The sequence below is a fragment of the Leptonychotes weddellii genome, chromosome 4, assembly GCF_054177405.1.
Source record: "Leptonychotes weddellii isolate Sample4059 chromosome 4, ASM5417740v2, whole genome shotgun sequence".
Classification (NCBI taxonomy): domain Eukaryota; kingdom Metazoa; phylum Chordata; class Mammalia; order Carnivora; family Phocidae; genus Leptonychotes; species Leptonychotes weddellii.
In genome coordinates this window covers 94,487,197-94,506,805 of record NC_138372.1, presented here as the reverse complement: position 1 = coordinate 94,506,805, position 19,609 = coordinate 94,487,197, and the positions used below count along the sequence as shown (strand labels likewise).

The window sequence follows — 19,609 nt, the reverse complement described above, 5'->3', positions numbered from 1 at the left end:
GAAGTTAGACTCTCAAGACAAAATTAAAAAAAAAAAAAAAGATCATTCTTATCCCGCTCTTTTATATCTCACATTCATAGACTTTTAAAAGCACATTTAACCTACAGGTATCCAAGGAAACCGACCAAAGGGAAATTAGAAAGGAGAAGCATTGCAGTACCATTTCTATGCGAATTGATGTCTGATTTTCACTAGTCCAGCACTGTTTTTCCTCCCACGTCTTGGTGTTTATTACAGCAACAATTACCTCAGTAACAATTCCTCCAGGCTAGTTTTGTTTAAAGGTGTCTAACTTACATAATTCACCCAACTGTTTTCAAAAACGTTCAGTCCTTCATGTTGGAAGTTAAAATACTATCTTTATCTCGCGTCTGGTTCTGCACCAGAAGCTTATCCCCAGCCGGGCAGTGCCACGAAAGCTCATGTGCACCTTGGCCGCAAGGTGCTTTAAAACAGCCAAGAGCCGGTGCGTGTTTGTGTGCCAGATTATGAGTCCTGCAACCTGGGTACATAAGAAGGATGCTTTCTCCCTCCCTTTCACACTAAAAACAAAACAAATCCAGCAGGTATCAAAACCGTCCGAACGCCTAGGGAAAGCGCGCCAACCACACAAAGAAAAGGCGGGGGGCTACTGGGATTCAAAATCTTTTCCCCAGGACGAACACCCTCCCGGACCTATCGGAGTTAACTGCGCGCTTGGTCGTAGCCAATAGACACAGGGCTTCTGGTTCAGGTCCACCCTGAAGACTGATGGACATTAATGCAGCCCAATGAAACAGTGCGATGCTAAAGAATTAACCAATACATTCGGAAGGTGGGTGGAGTGTAGGCCAGGGGGTTGGCGGTGCCGTGTCATGGAGGCTCAGTCTCAGAGCAGCCATTGAAGGGGAAGGAACTGCGGTGTGTGTGTGTGTGCGCGCGTGTGTGTGCGTGTGTGTGTGTGCGTGTGCGCGCGCGCGCGTGTGTGTGTGTGCGTGTGAGTGCGCGCGAGTGTGTGGACAAGGAGGTGGGGGCAGCCGAGTTAGAGTCCCAACTCCTTGGACTCCATTTGCTATTCTCTTCTTTCTCCCCCACACCTATCTGGAGGTGGTGGGCGTTTATATTTGCTTTTCTTTTCATTCATTTCCAAATCTTTTAAAATTTAAGGGTTGGGGGTAGTGGGAAAGGCAGGAAAGGGTAAGGGAAGGGAGTAGTAGCAGAAGAGCAGGAGGAGGACATGGAGATGAAAAAGAGGATTAACCTGGAGTTAAGGAACAGAGCCCCGGAGGAGGTGAGATGACTCAGCCCCCTCCCCTTCCCCACCAGACCTGTATTCAGAGGATCGGGTTTCTGGGGGTCGGGTGGGTGTGTGGGGAGGGGTAATGAATTAACCCCCACCTGGGGTTAGGGTGGGGGGGGATATTTAATTTTAAGTGTTAAATCATTAAAATCTACTTAAAATGGCGAAGGGTTTAAGTTTCTAGGGGCGTTTTTGTGTGGCTGGGGGCTTAGCCTCTTTAGGCTCTCTTCAAGTCGGGAGTCCAGGCCTGGTGGGGGCGGGAAGCGGAGTGCTGGGGGCCGCTCCGCCGCTTGGTTCCCTCCTCCTCCCAGGGGCCGGCGGCGTGGGCGCGACCCCCCAGTCCCACTTGCCCCTGCCGCAGCCATCGTCGCCTGAGAAGTTAGTCTAACTTTTCTGCAGTGCTGCCAACTCTTTCTTTTTTGGGGGGGGGTGTCCCCGGGCTCGAGGCCGCGGGTGTGTGACGTCGCGCCGGGCGCGGGCTGGGGTCCCTGGCGGAGTCTGAGGACCGCCCGCGGCCGGCGGCGCCCACTCCCCCGGGAAGCGGCGCGCGCCGACCGCCGCCGGGCGGAATCTGGGTCAGCGGTCGCTTCCCCCGCCGCGGGTAAGTTTTGGGAGTCGTCGCAGAGACCGGAGGTGGGGAGGGGACGCGAGGCGTAATCCTCTTCGTCCCCCCGCGGTGTGACGATATTCGGCGTGTCGTATCGTAGTGGCCGCAACTCTGAATTTGATCCCTGGAGAAGGTTTCACAAAACTCAACAAATCGGTCGTAGTAGTTTTGTGCTTTAAAGATGGATTCGGCGAAACTAAATGATGCGCTCTTGCTGCTGTCGCCTTAGTTAAAGAGACGGCCTTGGGAGGGGCCACGTGAGGCTGGTCGCGGTCAACTTTTTGGGGGTCAGACGGGAGGCGTTTCCGCCTCCTTTTCGAGGGCGCCTTCTCGGCTTCCCCCAGCCCTTCCCGCCCGGGGCGGAGGGGCTGGAAACCCGGGCCGGGAGGCGACCCGTCTTTCTCTTGAGGAGTCCCCGCCGCCTGTGGGGTTTTCCGTGGGTCGGAGCGGCTGGTCGCAAGAGCGGGGCGGGTGGCCAGCGAGGAACCTTGCACTTCAGACCGCAGGGGAAAGCGTCAAGAGTCTTGTTAATTGCGGCCTCTGAAATAAACACTCGAAGTGGAATATAAGGCATGTAGTTGTTTTCAGCAGGGGCGGGGGTGGTGCCTGTGCAAACCAGCGCAGAAGATGAGTAGGGTCTGTGTGGGGGGCTGTGGCGGCGTGCGGAGTGGGAACCCAAGGTCTTTATGTACTTTGTTTTCTTTATGTATCCCTGAAATTAGAAAAGGGCAAGGAGAAGGAAACAGTCGCTACTATCATCCCAGAGAGATCTGGGAGTTTTCTAGGGCCTACTCTTTGGGGGCTTCAGGAAAACAAAATCAGACTTTAAAAACTGCCTCTCAGGAGCACACATTTAGAATGCTTTTGTATGTCTTGGGTTGGAAAAGTAGATTTGCTCCCCTTTACCCTCTTTCATTTACCTACCCTACCAGTAGTAGTTTCCTTTCCAATTTTGGGGGGTGCCAGAGGTTGCCTTTTTGCAGCCTCTCCTTCCTCCCCTATGGTGTAATAACGGTCTCTTATATTTGTATAGCTCTTTACAGTTTACAAAACACTTACTGTGTTTATCATTTACTTTTCTCCTTCGGACAGACTTGTAAGGTGGATTGTATTGTTGTAGAATCCAAATTAGCAAACCGAGTCCCAGGGCAGTGAAGTTATTTACTCAAGTGGAAGAACTGGTTTTCTGATGCCAAATACCGGCGTTCTCCTCCGCTCAGCTGGACTAGGAGTCAGAAGATTGAGAGTGGAGGCACAGCTCTGTCATACTAACTGGATGACCCTAGCCAAGTCATTCTTATTCTTACCCTTTGGGCCTTGGCTTCCTTACCTCTAAACAGGAGATCATAGGCCTTCTCTGGTCTCTCAAATAATTATTTCAAAGTCATATTCAGATAGAGAAGGTGGCATTCCTTGTTAAGTTTTTAGCCCTCAAAATTCCTCAGACATATTTTTGCATTGGGAGTAGAGATCCAGGGTCTCCTGTCTCCCCCTTAGATTAAGTCCTTTTAGGTGCACACCAGCAAGTTTTGTTCTACAGCTCTGACCTAATAGGGGGATGCACCCCGCCCCCCCCCAACCATGGGGAAAAGTCCGCAAAAATGCTACCAGGGTGTTACAGAGAAATAACATTTTGTCAAGGATGTATTGTTCTGGGTCACATTGTTTGGCCCTGCTATTAAGAACAAATAACCTCCCTTAGCCAGCTTTCTCAGAATGAGCTTTCTAACATTTCTTCATGAAGGGTAACAAGGTATTTTTGAGTTATGGTGGCATTTATCAACCAAAGATAAGGGGGTTTAAACTTGAAACGTGAATAAAATAGTTTCCTTTTTTCTCCCTGCTGTTTTAGGGCAGCTCACTTGAACCCTTTCCCAGTAGCCTAGTCATCCCCTCACTGCATAAATATATGCCCTAATGTTGAGAATCCTCATCAGGGGCAGAAGTAAGTTTCACATGGGACTTTTTTCAAAGTTTTATTTTTTATGCATCAGTGATTTGAGCAGGCATTGAACTTCTTGGTCTAAGTTTAAATTTAAAAGGTTAACTTATAATGATGACTTTAGGTTGTCTTTCAGTTTTTGGTGGGGGAGGAGAGAAAGAATCTTTGTAATGGGATTGATGGTTTTAATATTCACATTTCCAGTGTGTCTTGACCCAGGTCTTTTGCTAAACAGACTGCGAAGTAAAGAATCATTCATTTTCTGTCTTACAGGTGACAGAGTTAGTCCTTGATAATTGCCTGTGTGTCAATGGGGAAATTGAAGGCCTGAATGATACTTTTAAAAAACTAGAGTTTCTGAGTATGGCTAATGTGGAACTAAGTTCACTGGCCCGGTTGCCTAGCTTAAATAAACTTCGAAAGGTAAGTTGGTATTAAGTGTGAAATCATCATAATTTTGATGCCAAGGGCTAATACGTCTAGGTTTTGGCCAAATGAAACAACCATTCTGCCTTTTAATTAGAAGATTCTAAATTTCTAGAGATAAGAAAATGGGTTATGTAGGATTTTAGAATCAGCTCTAATACCGCTTTTAGAAATTTAAACTTAATAATGAAATTGTGTTTGACATGAATTTGGGTTTAATATCTATCAAATGTTTTTCTCTGAAACATAAAATCTATCTGTAACACATCTGGAGCCAAACTTAGAAGCTTGTTATGTAGGATTTCTAATATATTATTTGGTGATTATAGGTGGGAATTTGGAAGTTAATAATTTGTGACAGTCTCTTGAAGCCAGAGAGAATGACAGTTGTTTTTCTTCTTCAGATTGATATATTTTAAAAATCTGGGGATGCCTGGTTAGCTCAGTCAGAAGAGCATGCGACTCTTGATCTCGGGGTTGTAGGTTTGAGCCCCACATGGGGTGTAGAGGTTATTTAAATAAATAAAAAAACTTAAAAAAATCTGATCTGCCCTAAGCTTTCACCATTGTTTGTTTTTTCTCCATGTTGAATATGTAGTTGGAACTTAGTGACAATATAATTTCTGGAGGTTTGGAAGTCCTGGCAGAGAAATGTCCAAATCTTACCTACCTCAATCTGAGTGGAAACAAAATCAAAGATCTCAGTACAGTAGAAGCTCTGGTGAGTGGAAGGTCTCTGGACTTGCTCTTTTTTGGTTGATTTTCTGAGATTTGCTTGTGTTTTATCTTACTGATTTATATTTCACTCTTTGAAACTTCTGAAATTTCTTATGTTTTTATCTAGATGGTTATTGCTTTCCTTTCTCTTAGAGTAAAACATTCAGATAAATCTGTGAGAAATTTATTTTATCGTTAACTTCAGGAGTTGAATATCTGGTTTCAAACTTCCCAGTATTTTCTTAAATTCTATTCTTTTTCCTTCCTTCTTGATTTTTTTTGTTTTTTGAGTTATTTTATTATTTGCTCCTTTGTTTCCTGGTATGAGATGAAATGAAACTCAGAAAATTGTTGCTCCAATTTTAAAAAAGCTTGGGAGGAGGTTGAAAGTATTGACAACAAGCTTGACAGGATTTAAGCTAACCACATTATTGTTGTTGCCTATTTATGCACATATCTGGTCAACAAAATACATTGAGTGGCTACTATAGTAAGGCACTAAGCCAGGTGCTGGAGATTCAGTGGTGAACAAAACAAAGTTCCTACTCTTGCGGAGTTTATGTACAGGGCCTCATTAAGAGAATTGATGTGGGGGGCGCCTGGGTGGCTCAGTCGGTTGAGCGTCTGCCTTCGGCTCAGGTCTTGATCCTGAGGTCCTGGGATCAAGCCCCACATCACGCTTCCTGCTCAGTGGGGATCCTGCTTCCCTTCTTCTCTTCCCCCACCCCCGTCATGCTCGCTCGCTTGCTCACTCTCTCAAATAAATAAATAAAATCTTTAAAAAAAGAAATAATTGATACAATAAGCCCTTCATTATAAAATTTGAAAAATCCAAAAACCAGCCTTTTGATTTCAAATATATGTTTTCTGGTTCATGAATTAAAAAGAAATATAGTATTTAAAATCTCGAAATGTAAGTTTTAACTTTTTACTTTTCCAGCAAAATCTTAAAAATTTGAAAAGTCTTGACTTGTTTAACTGTGAGATCACAAACCTGGAAGATTACAGAGAAAGTATTTTTGAACTGCTGCAGCAAATCACTTACTTAGATGGATTTGATCAGGAGGATAACGAAGCACCAGACTCAGAAGAGGAGGATGATGAGGGTAATCATTCTTAATGCTTATAAATATAGGCTCCAGCCTAGCCATGCAATTTAGATTGGGCCTGGATATTTGGGTGTTGAAAAAAAAAGATAGTAAGACAAGAAAAATTACAAATCCACAGCCCTAATCCTGTATTTCTTCTTTTAGATTTCTGATAGGGGAATTTAATGATTATTATACTATCAAGCTCTGTGAAATTTTATATCTCTAGAAACTTGTTTAACCACCACCTAGTAAAAGTGGGAACTTTTAAAATAGTACCTTTTTAAAAAAAATAGTACCTTTTTTTTAAAAAAAGGAATCATTCCTTGTAGTGTTATCCATAATAATTAAGAAATAGAAACACCCTGAATGGCCTGTCAACTGATGGATAAATGAAATGTGATATATCCATACAATGAAATATTATTCAGTCATAAGAATGAATGAAGTACTGATACATGTTATGGCATTGAAAACATTCTATGTAGTGAAAGAAGCCAGACACAAAAGGCCACATTTTGTGTGACTCCATTTGTATGAAATGCCTATGAATAGGCAAATTCATAGAAACAGAAAGTAGAGTAGTGGTTGCCAGTGGGTGAGAGGAGAATGGGGAGTGACTATGAATGACTATGAGTTTTTTTGAGGTTGGGGGGGTGGGGTGGGGTGGTGATGGAAATGTGTTAGAATTAGGTGATGAATATATATTATTGGATAAATGGGTGACTAACAGATGATGGAATGGCTGTTATTAGTAATGGGACACTGTTACTCTTGGTTGAAAATTTTTTTACTGTAAAAAGAAATCTGATAGATAAACAATATTAGAAAATGATAGAATGATAGAGAAGCGGGTTTTGAAGTGTCCACAAGGTAAAACAAACTTTAATGCATGTAATGTTTCGATGAAAATCTATACACTGGAAATATTTCAGTATTTAGAAACCATATTTCGGGGTGCCTGGGTGGCTCAGTCGGTTAAGCCTCTGCCTTCAGCTCAGGTCATGATCCCGGTGCCGGGATCGAGTCCCACATTGGGCTCCCTGCTGAGCAGGGAGTCTGCTTCTCCCTCTGCCCTTCCTCCTGCTTGTGCTCTCTCTTGGTTGCTCTCTCTCTCAAATAAATAAAATCTTAAAAAAAAAAAATAGAAACTATATTTCTCAAGGCACCTGGGCAGCTCAGTTGGTTAAACGTCTGCCTTCAGCTCAGGTCATGATCCCAGGGTCCTGGGATCGAGCCCCACATCATCGGGCTCCCTGCTCAGTGGGGAGTCTGCTTCTCCCTTTTCCTCTGCCCCTACCCCCAGCTTGTTCTCTCTCTCTCTCAAATAAATAAATAAAATCTTTACTTTTTTTTTTTTTAAGATTTTATTTATTTATTTGACAGAGAGAGACAGCAAGAGAGGGAACACAGCAGGGGGAGTGGGAGAGGGAGAAGCAGGCTCCCCACTGAGCAGGGAGCCCGATGCGGGACTCAATCCCAGGACCCTGGGATCATGACCTGAGCCGAAGGCAGGCACTTAATGACTGAGCCACCCAGGCCCCATAAATAAGATCTTTAAAAAGAAATAGAAACCATATTTCTCAAATAGTAAATATGGATGTTGTAAAAGGGAAATCTTTTTTAAAGATTTATTTATTTATTTTAGAGAGAGAGCATGGGCGCATCAGCAGGGAGAGGGGCAGAGGGAGAGTCAAGCAGACTTCCCACTGAATGTGGAGCCTGACTCACAACCCTGAGATCATGACCTCAGTTGAAATCAAGAGTCAGAAGCTTAACCGACTGAGCCACCCAGGCACCCCTTGGAAGGGAAATCTTAAAAAAAGAAAATCACCCTGAGATACTTTCCATCTACCCATTGACTTAAGAGTTGGAGGTGATTGGGACAAGGGCAGGTAGGATCAACATACTAGCAAGAAACATTTGCTCAGCCGTTTGCTCGTCTTTTAAAATATTTTTAAAGATGGAGATGAAGATGATGAAGAGGAAGAGGAAGATGAAGCTGGTCCACCTGAAGAATATGAAGAAGAGGAGGAGGAAGAAGAGGAGGATGAAGATGAGGATGAAGATGAAGCAGGCTCAGAACTGGGAGAGGGAGAAGAGGAAGTGGGCCTCTCATATTTAATGAAAGAAGAAATCCAGGTGAATAGGCACTTTTTATGTGCGCTGAAAATTAATTATTTAGGCATAGGGCCAAGTACTATAAATAGTGAGTTGTGTAGAAATCTGAAAGTTGTTCCTAACTTGTGGGTCTGAGTGTATCTGTCTGCCTGTCATTTTCCTCACTGTCCCCCAGCTCATACTGTATCCAGATAATCATAAACACCTACTGATTTTACCGCCCAGATATGTTTCAAACCCATTCTGCCTGGAGCTGCATGCCACGGTATGGTAGAAACATTTTACAAAAGTTTCTGAGCCTCAGCTTCTGCATTTATAAAACTAAGATTGTATCAACCTCTTAGGCCTCTTTTAGGGATTTAACAAGATAATATGTGTAAAGTATCCAGTCCCTGGCACGTTGTAGGCACTCAGGACAGCTTTCCTTTCCCCGATTATTTCTTGCTTACGGTTTTGGAGTAGCTTTCCAAATGGTCTCTCTGAAGACAGTGTCACCACTTAGGTGTCTCCTTCACAGTGTGTGCTTGCATAGCCTGTGTGCAAATGTGATCATATCACTAGCCTGCTTGAAACACTTCAGTGTTTCCCTGTTGCCATCCAGGCATACAAGGCCCATCATTATCTAGCCCCTGCTTCCTTCTCTAGTGTCTTCTCCCTCAGTACCAAATTAAATTGTCACACCAAGCTATTTCTTGCCTTTCTGTCTGTAGATACATTGTTTACTCTTATCTGAAATGACTTTACCCATGCTCTCTGATGAACTTTATTTTCTTTTTTACTGAGGTAAACGTAAGTATCGTTGAAGCCTGGAGAGTACACTGATTTTATGTACATGTTCATGACGTTTTACTGTTGTATATACTTGTGTGACTGACACCCAGATCATGCTTTGTGAACGCTTTAAAAACTCAGTTCTGGCGTTGTCTCATTATTGAAGCTTTCTGTAACTTCTTATAGGTAATCACTCCTTCCTCCGTTATCTTTGATTTTCAGTTAGTCTTCTGTTGCCTGTAGACACTTTTGTAAAAACTTGTTTATTTGGCCATGTTCTACTAGATGGCGAGCTCCTTAAGGGGAGGGTCATCCGTCTTTGTATCTCAGCATCTAATACATTGACAGGGACATAGTAAGCTCACAGGAAGTTTCAGTTGACTTGAACAAATGATCTTTCGCCCCTGGGAATTACTATTTTCTTGTAATGTTTTTAAATTACTGAGTTTTGTTTTCATAGTTCAAGTTTTTTTTTAAAGACTGTATTTATTTATTTGAGAGAGAGAGAGAAAGAGAGAGTGCACATGAGTGGGGGGAAGATCAGAGGGAGAAGCAGACTCCCTGCTGAGCAGGGAGCCTGATGGCGGGACTCGATCCCGGGACTCTAGGATCATGACCCGAGCCAAAGGCAGTCGCTTAACCAACTGAGCCACTCAGGCATCCCATAATTCAAGTTTTTATTATTAAAAATAATACCTCTTATTTAGACTAGAAATTGTTAGTGTATTCTTATTTGTTCTTCTTACGACTTTTACATTGGTTAGATAGATAATATCACTGATCATTGATAATTTTTTTCTGATACCATTTTAACTATGAAACTAATGTGGAAAAAATAGAACTTAAACTTGTTTGGGGCCTTAGTGAGTTGGCAGCTGTCCAATAATGAAGAACAGCACTTTAAGCATTCATAGAGAGGGGCGCCTGGGTGGCTCAGTCGTTAAACGTCTGCTTTCGGCTCAGGTCATGATCCCAGAGTCCTGGGATCGAGCCCCACATCGGGCTCCCTGCTCCGCGGGAAGCCTGCTTCTCCCTCTCCCACTCCCCCTGCTTGTGTTTCCTCTCTCTCTGTCAAATAAATAAATAAAATCTTTAAAAAAAAAAAAAAAAAAGCATTCATAGACAAAATCAGCCTGTTCAGTTTACATCAGCATACAGCTTGAATATTTTTCCCTTAAGCTTTATTTATTTATTTGTCAGAGAGATAGAGCGAGAACGAGAGAGCACAAGCAGGGGGAGCAGCAGGCGGGGGGGTGGGGAGCGGGCTCCATCCCAGGACCCCGGGGTCATGACCTGAACCGAAGGCAGATGCTTAACGACTGAGCCACCCAGGCATCCCTCCCCTAAGTTTTAAGTTATTTAGTAAAGTAATGGACTCATGTTATTTTGCATTTGGCTTTTTTCTTTGCCAGTAATTCTTCATTAAGTCTAAATAGTATTAAGTAGTTTAAAAATGACTTTCAACCAACTGTAGATGTTGTGTTTATCATTCCATTGAATATTGGGGAATACTAACTAAAAGTGACCTAGTCAGGGCACCTGGGTGGCTCAGTCTTTAAGGTCTGCCTTCGGCTTCGGTCATGATCCCAGGGTCCTGGGATGGAGCCCCGCATTGGGCTCCCTGCTTGGCGGGAAGTCTGCTTCTTCCTCTGCCTCTCCCCCTGCTTGTGTTCCCTCTCCCTCCCTCTCTCTCTCCCTCTCTGTGTCGCAAAAGTGAATAAATAAAATATTAAAGAAAGAAGATTCTCTTAAAAAAAAATAAATAAAAGTGACATAGTCAAGTATAGAGCAAAAATCTCTGAGATGACACCCACAACATCAAGTCAGTGTAGTACCCGGCTAGCGTGGACCAGAAGTTTTCAAACATGATGAAATGGTTTGGATATTTACAATGTTTTAAATATTTTTAAATAGTTATGTTTTAAACTTACTTTTAGAAGGTGAGAGTCTGTAGAAGCTTCTGAGACTATTGAGATTTAAAAAGAAAGTAGAAGGAGATAGGAATGGGATTTGAGTAGCTGTTTTTGGTTTGAGTATTATTTTTATTTGTTACTCTTCAGAGGTAAGAAATTAATATGTATAAAGAAGGGCTTTATGTGTGTAGTATATTTCTTTAAAAATGGGAATGGGGAGGGGCGCCTGGGTGGCTCAGTCGTTAAGCGTCTGCCTTCGGCTCAGGTCATGATCCCAGGGTCCTGGGATCGAGTCCCACATCGGGCTCCCTGCTCGGCGGGAAGCCTGCTTCTCCCTCTCCCACTCCCCCTGCTTGTGTTCCTGCTCTGTCTCTCTGTCAAATAAATAAATAAAAATCTTAAAAAAAAAAATTAAAAAAAATGGGAATGGGGGCTTTAGAAGAATTGGGAATTGTGATCCCTCTGTACTGTAGAGTACAATGAGGAAACATGTTCTTTCGCATTAGTTAGGAAAAGACCATAGTTTCTACTGAACAAGACTTTGGTGAAAGCCGAGTTTTTATTGAGGAATGTTACCTCATAGATGATATTAAAAACGAAAGGCTTAGATGATAGCTGTACTTGCGGTGAGCAAAGCTTAAGGTGCAAACTTGTTGAATCGCCATGTTGTACACCTGAAGCTAAGGTAATGTTGTGTGTCAGCTATACTTCCATCTTAAAAAAGGCTTACAACCATCAGTCAATTCATCTAACCATATTTTGTTAAAACAAAATCCAGAGAAGCAATTAGCTTTTGAGACTTGGACGTTTTTAAATTATCAAAGAATAAATGTGATTAATATCTCAAGTGTTTTTTTAAAAAATCACAAATATTTAAACATCCTCATTTATCATTCTCCACAGATCTGAGATGTTTAAAATGTGTCCCTTGTCTTTATTTCTCTCTCTCTTTTTTCTTTCTTTCTTCTCCCCTCCCCTTCCTTCCTCTTCCCTGTCCCCTCTCCCTTCTACCTTCTCTTCCTTTCTTTTCTTCTTTAGTTTAAAGCTTTAGGTTCTCCTGATTTTTATTGTGATTCCTTTTTATACTATTGGCTACCCCATTTATTCCTTCTCCTCCTTATATCTTGATGGTGTTCTGGTATAGAATGCTTTTCAGTGTTTGAATTGATTGTATAAGATGGATTTCTGATATAAATGTCGTGCATTCGGGTTTCTCAGCTATGTGCTGGGAAATTAGGTTCTGTTGAGTATCTCTAGACACAAATGGGGCTGTGGATACTGTGAGAAGGATGGGTTGTCCAAGTTTTTCCCTAACTACTCAGCAGTTCTTGACATTTGCCAATTAAAAGCATTTTGAAGGAGCAGTGAACTTTTGTGGGGCTGGAGGGGAGACCCTAGATTGGTTCCACTTTTTTCACACATATGGTAGAACTCAACTATTTGGAATATGGCGGTGAGTGTAAAAGGCCTCTGATTAGCCAAAATATAGCAACAGAAGACATTTTCTTTTCTTTCTTTTTTTTTTTTAATTTTTTTATTTTTAAAGATTTTATTTATTTATTTGACAGAGACAGACACAAAGAGAGCAGGAACACAAGCAGGGGGACTGGGAGAGGGAGAAGCAGGCTTCCCGCTGAGCAGGGAGCCCGATGCGGGGCTCGATCCCAGGACCCTGGGATCGTGACCCGAGCCAAAGGCAGATGCCCAATGACTGAGCCACCCAGGCGCCCTCCCCCCCTTTTTTTTTTTTAAGATTTTATTTATTGGGGCACCTGGGTGGCTCAGTTGTTAGGCATCTGCCTTCGGCTCAGACGCCTAATGACTGATCTACCCAGGCGCCCCTAAAAGACATTTTCTTTGTAGGAGAGTGTTCAAGCTGTTATTCTAAACCTATTTTCTCTTTTATATTCAATTCTCTAATAAGCTTGTCAATCTATTTTCTGAATTCATAGCAGATTAAAATTGAAGTAGTAAAATTGAAAGGAGAAGGCATGAAAACTAGGAAAAGATACAATTCAAAGTAGAGGCCAGGGTCATTTTTAATAGGAGAAAACCATCCTACGTATTTTGATAGGCTCTGAGGGAATCGGCAAATATTTTTTTTTTTTAATTTTATTTATTTATTTGAGACAGAGAGAATGAGAGAGAGAGAGCACATGAGAGGGGGGAGGGTCAGAGAGAGAAGCAAGCTCCTTGCTGAGCAGGGAGCCCGATGCGGGACTCGATCCAGGGACTCCAGGATCATGACCTGAGCCGAAGGCAGTCGCTTAACCAACTGAGCCACCCAGGCGCCCGGGAATCGGCAAATATTAATTAGTGTTATGTTCATGATCAAATCATTATGACTGATTATTCAAGAGAAAGGTTTGTTAGGTTTAATATAAAACGGTAGACAGCTCCTTCCACAAAAATTGTAGATTAAGTTTTGTGATTTTTTTTGACATTGCTGTTTTGATATGTAGATTTTTAGATGTAGAAGGAACTTAGAGATCTTTCTAGATGAATACTTTCTTTTATTGAGTGGAAAACTGAGGTCCAGGGAAATTAAGCGACTTATTCAATGCATGTAACTATGTTGGGGCTAGGATTCAGGTAATTCCTATCTCACTCTATAAAATAGAAAACCTTTCTTTGAAATTGTCGAGTTACTGTGTCCATTATAGTAGCCACTGGGCACATTTGGTTATTTAAGTTAAAATTAAATAAAATGAAAAATTCAGTTCCTCATTTGTACTGGTCACATTTTACTTTATTTTATTATTTAAAGATTTTTTTATTTTTAAGTAATCTTTACACCCACTGCGGAGCTCGAACGCACAGCCTTGAGATCAAGAGTTGCATGCTCTACCGACTCAGCCAGCCAGGCGCCCTTGTACTGGTCACATTTTAAATGCTCAGTAGCCACATGTGGACAGCACAGATACAGAACATTTCCATTGTTGCAGAAAGTTCTTTTAAACAGCGTTGGTCTAAAACATAACTTACTTTCATAAACTAGATTTGGTTGGGTTCTTAAAAAAGACCTATGTAAGTTAGGCAGAGGTTGTCAGAACACAGAAAAACCATAGTTTTTTTGCTCTTGTTAGAATGTATTACTACCAAACAGTGAAAAGTGTGTCATGGATTTTTATTCTCAAACTGAATATTTGGTTTTCAAGGATGAAGAAGATGATGATGATTATGTTGAAGAAGGGGAAGAAGAGGAAGAAGAGGGTGAGTTACATTAGCCATAAAAAAAATCCTAACATTAAAGTTATAGCTATTATTCACATACTTTAAAGAATGTGTTTATAATTCAAATTATTACTGGTCTCTGATTTGATTTTGGTAACATCGGGTGCCTTGAGAGGTGTAAAACCTTTTTTTTTTTTTTTTTTTTTGAGAGAGAGCACGCAAGTGGTAGGGGGGTTTGGCAGAAGGAGAGGGAGAGAGAGAATCTTTTTTTTTTTTTTTTAAGATCTTATTTATTCATTTGAGACACAGAGATATATATAGAGAGAACATGAGCAGTGGGAGAAGCAGAGGGAGAGGGAGAAACAGACTCCCCGCTGAGCCAGGAGCCCGATGTGGGGCTCGATCCCAGGACCCTGGTATCATGACCTGAGCCGAAGGCGGACACTTAACCATCTGAGCCACCTAGGTGCCCTGGGAGAGAGAGAATCTTAAGCAGGCTCCAAGCTTAGGGCAGAGCCCGATGTGGGACTCGATCTTAGGACCCTGAGATCATGACCTGAGCCGAAGGCAGACGTCTGGCTGAGCTAAGTCATCCCATACAACCTTTATAAAAGAGTAATTTTCTGGGGCGCCCGGGTGGCTCCGTCGGTTAAGCGTCTGCCTTTGGCTTGGGTCACGATCCCGGTATCCTGGGATCGAGCCCCGCATCGGGCTCCCTGCTCAGCGGGAAGCCTGCTTCTCCCTCTCCCTCTGCCTGGTTGTGCTCGCTCGCTCGCTCTCTCTGTCAAATAAAATCTTAAAAAATATATCTATTAAAAAAGATTATTTATTTATTTATTTGACACAGAGAGAGAGAGGACAAGTAGGCAGAGCAGTGGGCAGAGGGAAAGGGAGAAGCAGGCTTCCCGCCGAGCAGGGAGCCGGATGCAGGGCCGATCCCAGGACCCCGGGATCATGACCCGAGCGGGAGGCAGACGCTTAACCGACTGAGCCACGCAGGCACCCATAAATAAATAATCTCAAAAAAAAAAAAAAAAAGTAATTTCTTCAGGGCATTCAGTAATTTCATTAAAAAAAACACCAGCCTGTAACATTTATTTTCAAAACCGGTATGAAGAGGTGAGATAACCTTGAGCTTAATTTATTATTTTCTTAGGTCTTTCATTTTGAAGAGGGTGAATGAAGCCTTATCTCTAAGAGAAGAGCAGTTGAACTCCCAGATAATGTTCTTTTCAGATTTGTTCTCTAGTACTCTTTACCTAGGCCTTTCAAAATAAATTTAAAAATTTACTAATGATTCTTTTAATGACAAACCCCTAGTTCTTGATCTGTACTTCATGATTTGGCCACAAGGGTGCACAGCAAGCTGTCATTATTTATGGATTTCTAAGTCTGTTAAGTGTTCAGTACACCGAGAGGAAACTTAACGTATAATTTTTTTATGCCATTAAGTTTTCAATAAGATAGATTCAAAACTAATTTAACAAATACTCATTTGTTAAAATTTAGTATTTTACAATTTTTCTTTCACTCTTCTTTCAGAAGAAGAAGGTCTTCGAGGGGAAAAAAGGAAACGAGATGCTGAAGATGATGGAGATGAAGAAGATGACTAGATCATTCTAAGACCAGATTCCCTAATGTTCCTGGGTGTGCAATAGAGTGATCACATCTTCTTTGTTTCTTCATGTACCATAGTGATCCCTACAGAAGATAACCTGTAACTTTTTATAGGAAAAGTGTGGTTTTACTATTTTTGCCTTATCATTCCAAATAAGATTTACTAGTCTGTTAATGATCATATTGTATGTAGAGAAAAAATTTTCCTTGACCCCATTGTGAAATTCCCTAGCAATTTATTTAGAATCTTCATTTTTCTCATTCAAGCTCACTGTATTAGTTATTTTTAGCTCATAATTAAAACATGATCACTTTTACACAGGTGTAGTTTGGTGCATTTCATTCATAAGGTTATAAAGTTATTTATAAGTTAACTGAAATCACAGTCGGCTGGAATATGAAATGAAAATAGTCTCTTGACTAATAAGTTGGTTATATTTTTAGAGGTGACCCAGAGATCTTTAGTTTGAAGGCAATGACCTTTTTTGTTTTTGTTTTTGTTTGGCTAAGGGTATTTGGGTGCTTTTTTGTCACATAAGTAACTTAGAAAGTAGGAACAGAATAGCAAAGGTTCTATTCAACAATATAGTTCATGGCTTTTGTGGAGGCTTCTGAAACCTTTTAAGCCAGGTGACTAATAAGATTTTGTTTTTGAAGGAAAAAATGCTTGTACTAAAGTTCAGAGACATGCAGGTGAGCTCTTTGTTTTTCTAGCTGAAAATCACGACATGCCAGTGGTTGTTAATTTTGTTTTGTTTTTAACTGCACATTCTTTATTTTCCTCCCAGCAATTCTGTTATGATCACTTTCATTTTTTGTTTCACTCCCCTCCTTCTATCTCCAAAAAAAGTTGGGAAACTTATGGCTACCCAGGAAAACCTTTATTTAGTCTTTTATACCTCAACCACCTTTTCAGACTATCTCAGTTTTAAACAAGCTAAGTGAAAGAAATTGAGTATTTTCTGAAATATGAATATTATTATCAATACAGTTTTATGCAACAGATTCTGCTTTCTGTAAATCTCTCTTGGTTGACAAGATGTACAGGCTGTATTAATAGGGTGAAGAAAGAAAAGCAAAGGAAGCTTTCAGAAGCAGCATTGATGTTCCACGAAAGTCAGAACAATTGCCTCTTGATAATTAATCAAGTCAACTTTTTGGGAAGTTAGCTTCCGAAATGATTTAGATACCACACTGCAAAGTATTTCTAATTTTTCTGAGTAGAACCTTTAATTATTCTTCCTATAGTTTTAAGGTATTACCAGATACAGCATTTAATTGGAATATACTGGGCAGTTGGAAAAATATTTGAAACTAAATATTAAGATTTGTTTTCAAGTGGAAATCCATTAAAAATAGAAAAATATTTGGGACGGGTGTGTTTCTTTATATGGCTACTAAATATAATAATATGAGTAGACAAGTACATCTCCCTTTTTGTTGTGGAGGCTCCGTGTTCAAGGCAATTGCTTTTTAAATCTTGGCTAAATTTTTTTCTGCTTTGTTTTGAATATCTGTAAGTTTTTTTAAAGTTAGCATCAGCAAATTAATTGAAGTTATACTTCTATACTGGGACACATTTAAATTACTGAGTAAAGAACTTCTTTTTTAGTTTCAGATGTATGACTTGGGGTTTTAAAGTAAAAATTACAAAGTTATTTGTGGGTAAACTAAAAAAGTTGCACAAGTGACTGAACTAAAACTCTTGGAATAAGTTCAGTGGGGGGATTGGAATCTCCAAAAGACTAACATTTTATTCCTTTTATAACAGTTGAAATACCCTGTTTTAGTCCTTAAGAATTCTCATTGCATAGTATATGCCAGACTATAAAATACTTATTTTTAAAATGAAATCTATATATTGACTTTCTTATCAATCATCTTATTGTGCAATCAAAATTAGAGTTCTTTGGTTTGAAAACAACATTTAGAGCCTCCAAATAACTTTTTAAGACTTATTTAGCTTTGTGGGTGGTATTTTCATGCAAATAAGTAAGGGTGGGTTTTATATTTTGTAGAAGTTTTTGGTCCTATTTTAATGCTCTTTGTATGGCAGTATGTATATAGTGTGTTAAATTTCCTCAAAACTCTCCTTTAAAAACTTTGAAGTTAATACTTTTGTGCAACTGTGTTTTGAATAAAGCCATGACAGTGTTAAAAAAAAAAATGCAGCACTCCTGATTATTCTTTTATTGTTTTTGACTTCCCTGTTTTTTTTTTCTGTGACTGCTGTAACTTAAAGTTTTTGAAATTGAATTGCTTCAAATAAATGGAAGATTTGTTGTTAATTATTAGTTTCAGTGTATGACATTCACTTTTTGAATACCACCACCGGGGGCTTTGAAGGTCTTTTTAAAAACAGAAACAGCTTGGAAGTTCTCACACACTTGGATGTCATATGAGGCATTACAATGTAGTAATTTAACTCATCATCTGCCTTACTTTCTTTTGTCCAAGAAGCAGAAAAAATTCTGGATTCCCTTAATTTTCCTTTTGGAGTTGCAAACTGAGCCAGTACTTTTTATTCTTAATATTTTTAAATTTAAATTCAGTTAATAAACATATAATGTATTATTAGCTTCAGAAGTAGAGTTCAGTGATTCTTCAGTCGTATATAATACCCAGTGCTCATTACATCCCATGCCCTTAATGTCCATCACCCAGTTACCCCATCCCCCCAGGCACCTCCCCTCAAGGAACCCGCATTTGTTTCCTACGATTAAGAGTCTCTTATGGTTTGTCTCCCTCTCTGGTTTCATCTTATTTTTTCCTCTCTTCCCCTATGATCCTCTGTTTTGTTTCTTAAATTTCACATATGAGTGAAATCATACAATAATTATCTTTCTCTGATTGACTTATTTCCTTAGTGTAATACACTCTAGTTCCATCCACAGTTGCAAATGAGCCAGTACTTTTTGTATTTTGGTCTGAAGTAATAACTTTGTTACCTACAGTTGAAGTAACTTATCTATAGTTAACTAAAGTGATTATAAATCTGTTGTACACCAATAGTTTTTTTTTTTTAAGATTTTATTTATTTATTTGACAGCACAAGCAGGGGGAATGAGAGAGGGAGAAGCAGGTCCCCACTGAGCAGGGAGCCCCACTCGGGGCTTCATCCCAGAACTCTGTGATTATGAGCCAAAGGCAGATGCTTAACTGACGGAGCCACCTAGGCGCCCCTGTACACCAATAGTTTTAAAGAATGAATCCAAAGTCTTCATTTACACTGTATAGCGTTTATCTTCAGAATCCTTAGATAATATAATACAAACAATTCTTGCGTGTTCACCTTGACTGAAACCTGAACCAATGTTTTTTTTGCTGTCTTTTGTTTTTCCAGTGAGAAGTGGTTTGTAGACAACTCTGGAATGTATTGTACAAAGTCAAGGCACAAATATGTTAATGTTTTTGTGACTGCTTACAGTTTAATATTGAAAAGGTATTTTAATTACAGAACTCTGCTCCTTGAGAGATGGAAAATATTGAAGTATAGCTCAACTATAGAAATTGTTTATTAAAATTAATGTTTTTGTGTGTATGTGTTTTACATCTTTAAAAAATTCAAAGCCTTTTTCCCCTTGGTTAAAGAAAATGGTAGAACTACACTAAAAATTTTTGGTGGTGGTAGAGAATGAAGCAATTCTGTGAGAGATTGTGTTTATTTCTTCTTCTGTATTTTAAAGAGAGGCTTTGGAACATGTGACATTCTCCCAGTTGCTGAAAATTTCCCCTCTGTTCCTAGTACTGGATGCAATGATATCCTGCAGCTGTTGCTTAATAATAGCATTCTACTACTGCGTTCCTTTTTCATGAACTAACCAGCCTAAGATTTGAAAACCTGGCTTGGGTTATTTGGCCTGAGGCAGCTACTTGTGTTAGTCTGTTGATCAGCCCTAACTTGAAGGAGAACAGGTTATAACACCACAAAATGGAAATTACAAAATGGGTTGA

At 40.4% G+C, this 19,609-nt stretch overlaps 1 protein-coding gene across 4 annotated transcripts; it reads left to right on the top strand.

Annotated features, from left to right (window-relative positions):
* Positions 1–850: 850 nt before the first annotated feature.
* ANP32E (acidic nuclear phosphoprotein 32 family member E) lies at positions 851–17,943 on the top strand. Of its 4 annotated transcripts, none has more exons than XM_006748622.2 (7): positions 853–1,270; positions 4,102–4,251; positions 4,853–4,975; positions 5,912–6,077; positions 8,023–8,201; positions 14,023–14,077; positions 15,581–17,943. In XM_006748622.2, the coding sequence occupies exons 1-7, from the start codon at positions 1,217–1,219 to the stop codon at positions 15,649–15,651; spliced, it is 798 nt and encodes a 265-aa protein (XP_006748685.1). In that variant the 5' UTR covers positions 853–1,216; the 3' UTR covers positions 15,652–17,943. The 4 variants fall into 4 exon arrangements, with proteins under 4 accessions (XP_030875506.1, XP_006748685.1, XP_030875505.1 ...); XM_031019645.2 differs by lacking the exon at positions 853–1,270 and adding an exon at positions 1,730–1,880; XM_081815863.1 differs by lacking the exon at positions 853–1,270 and adding an exon at positions 1,902–2,042.
* Positions 17,944–19,609: the final 1,666 nt, after the last annotated feature.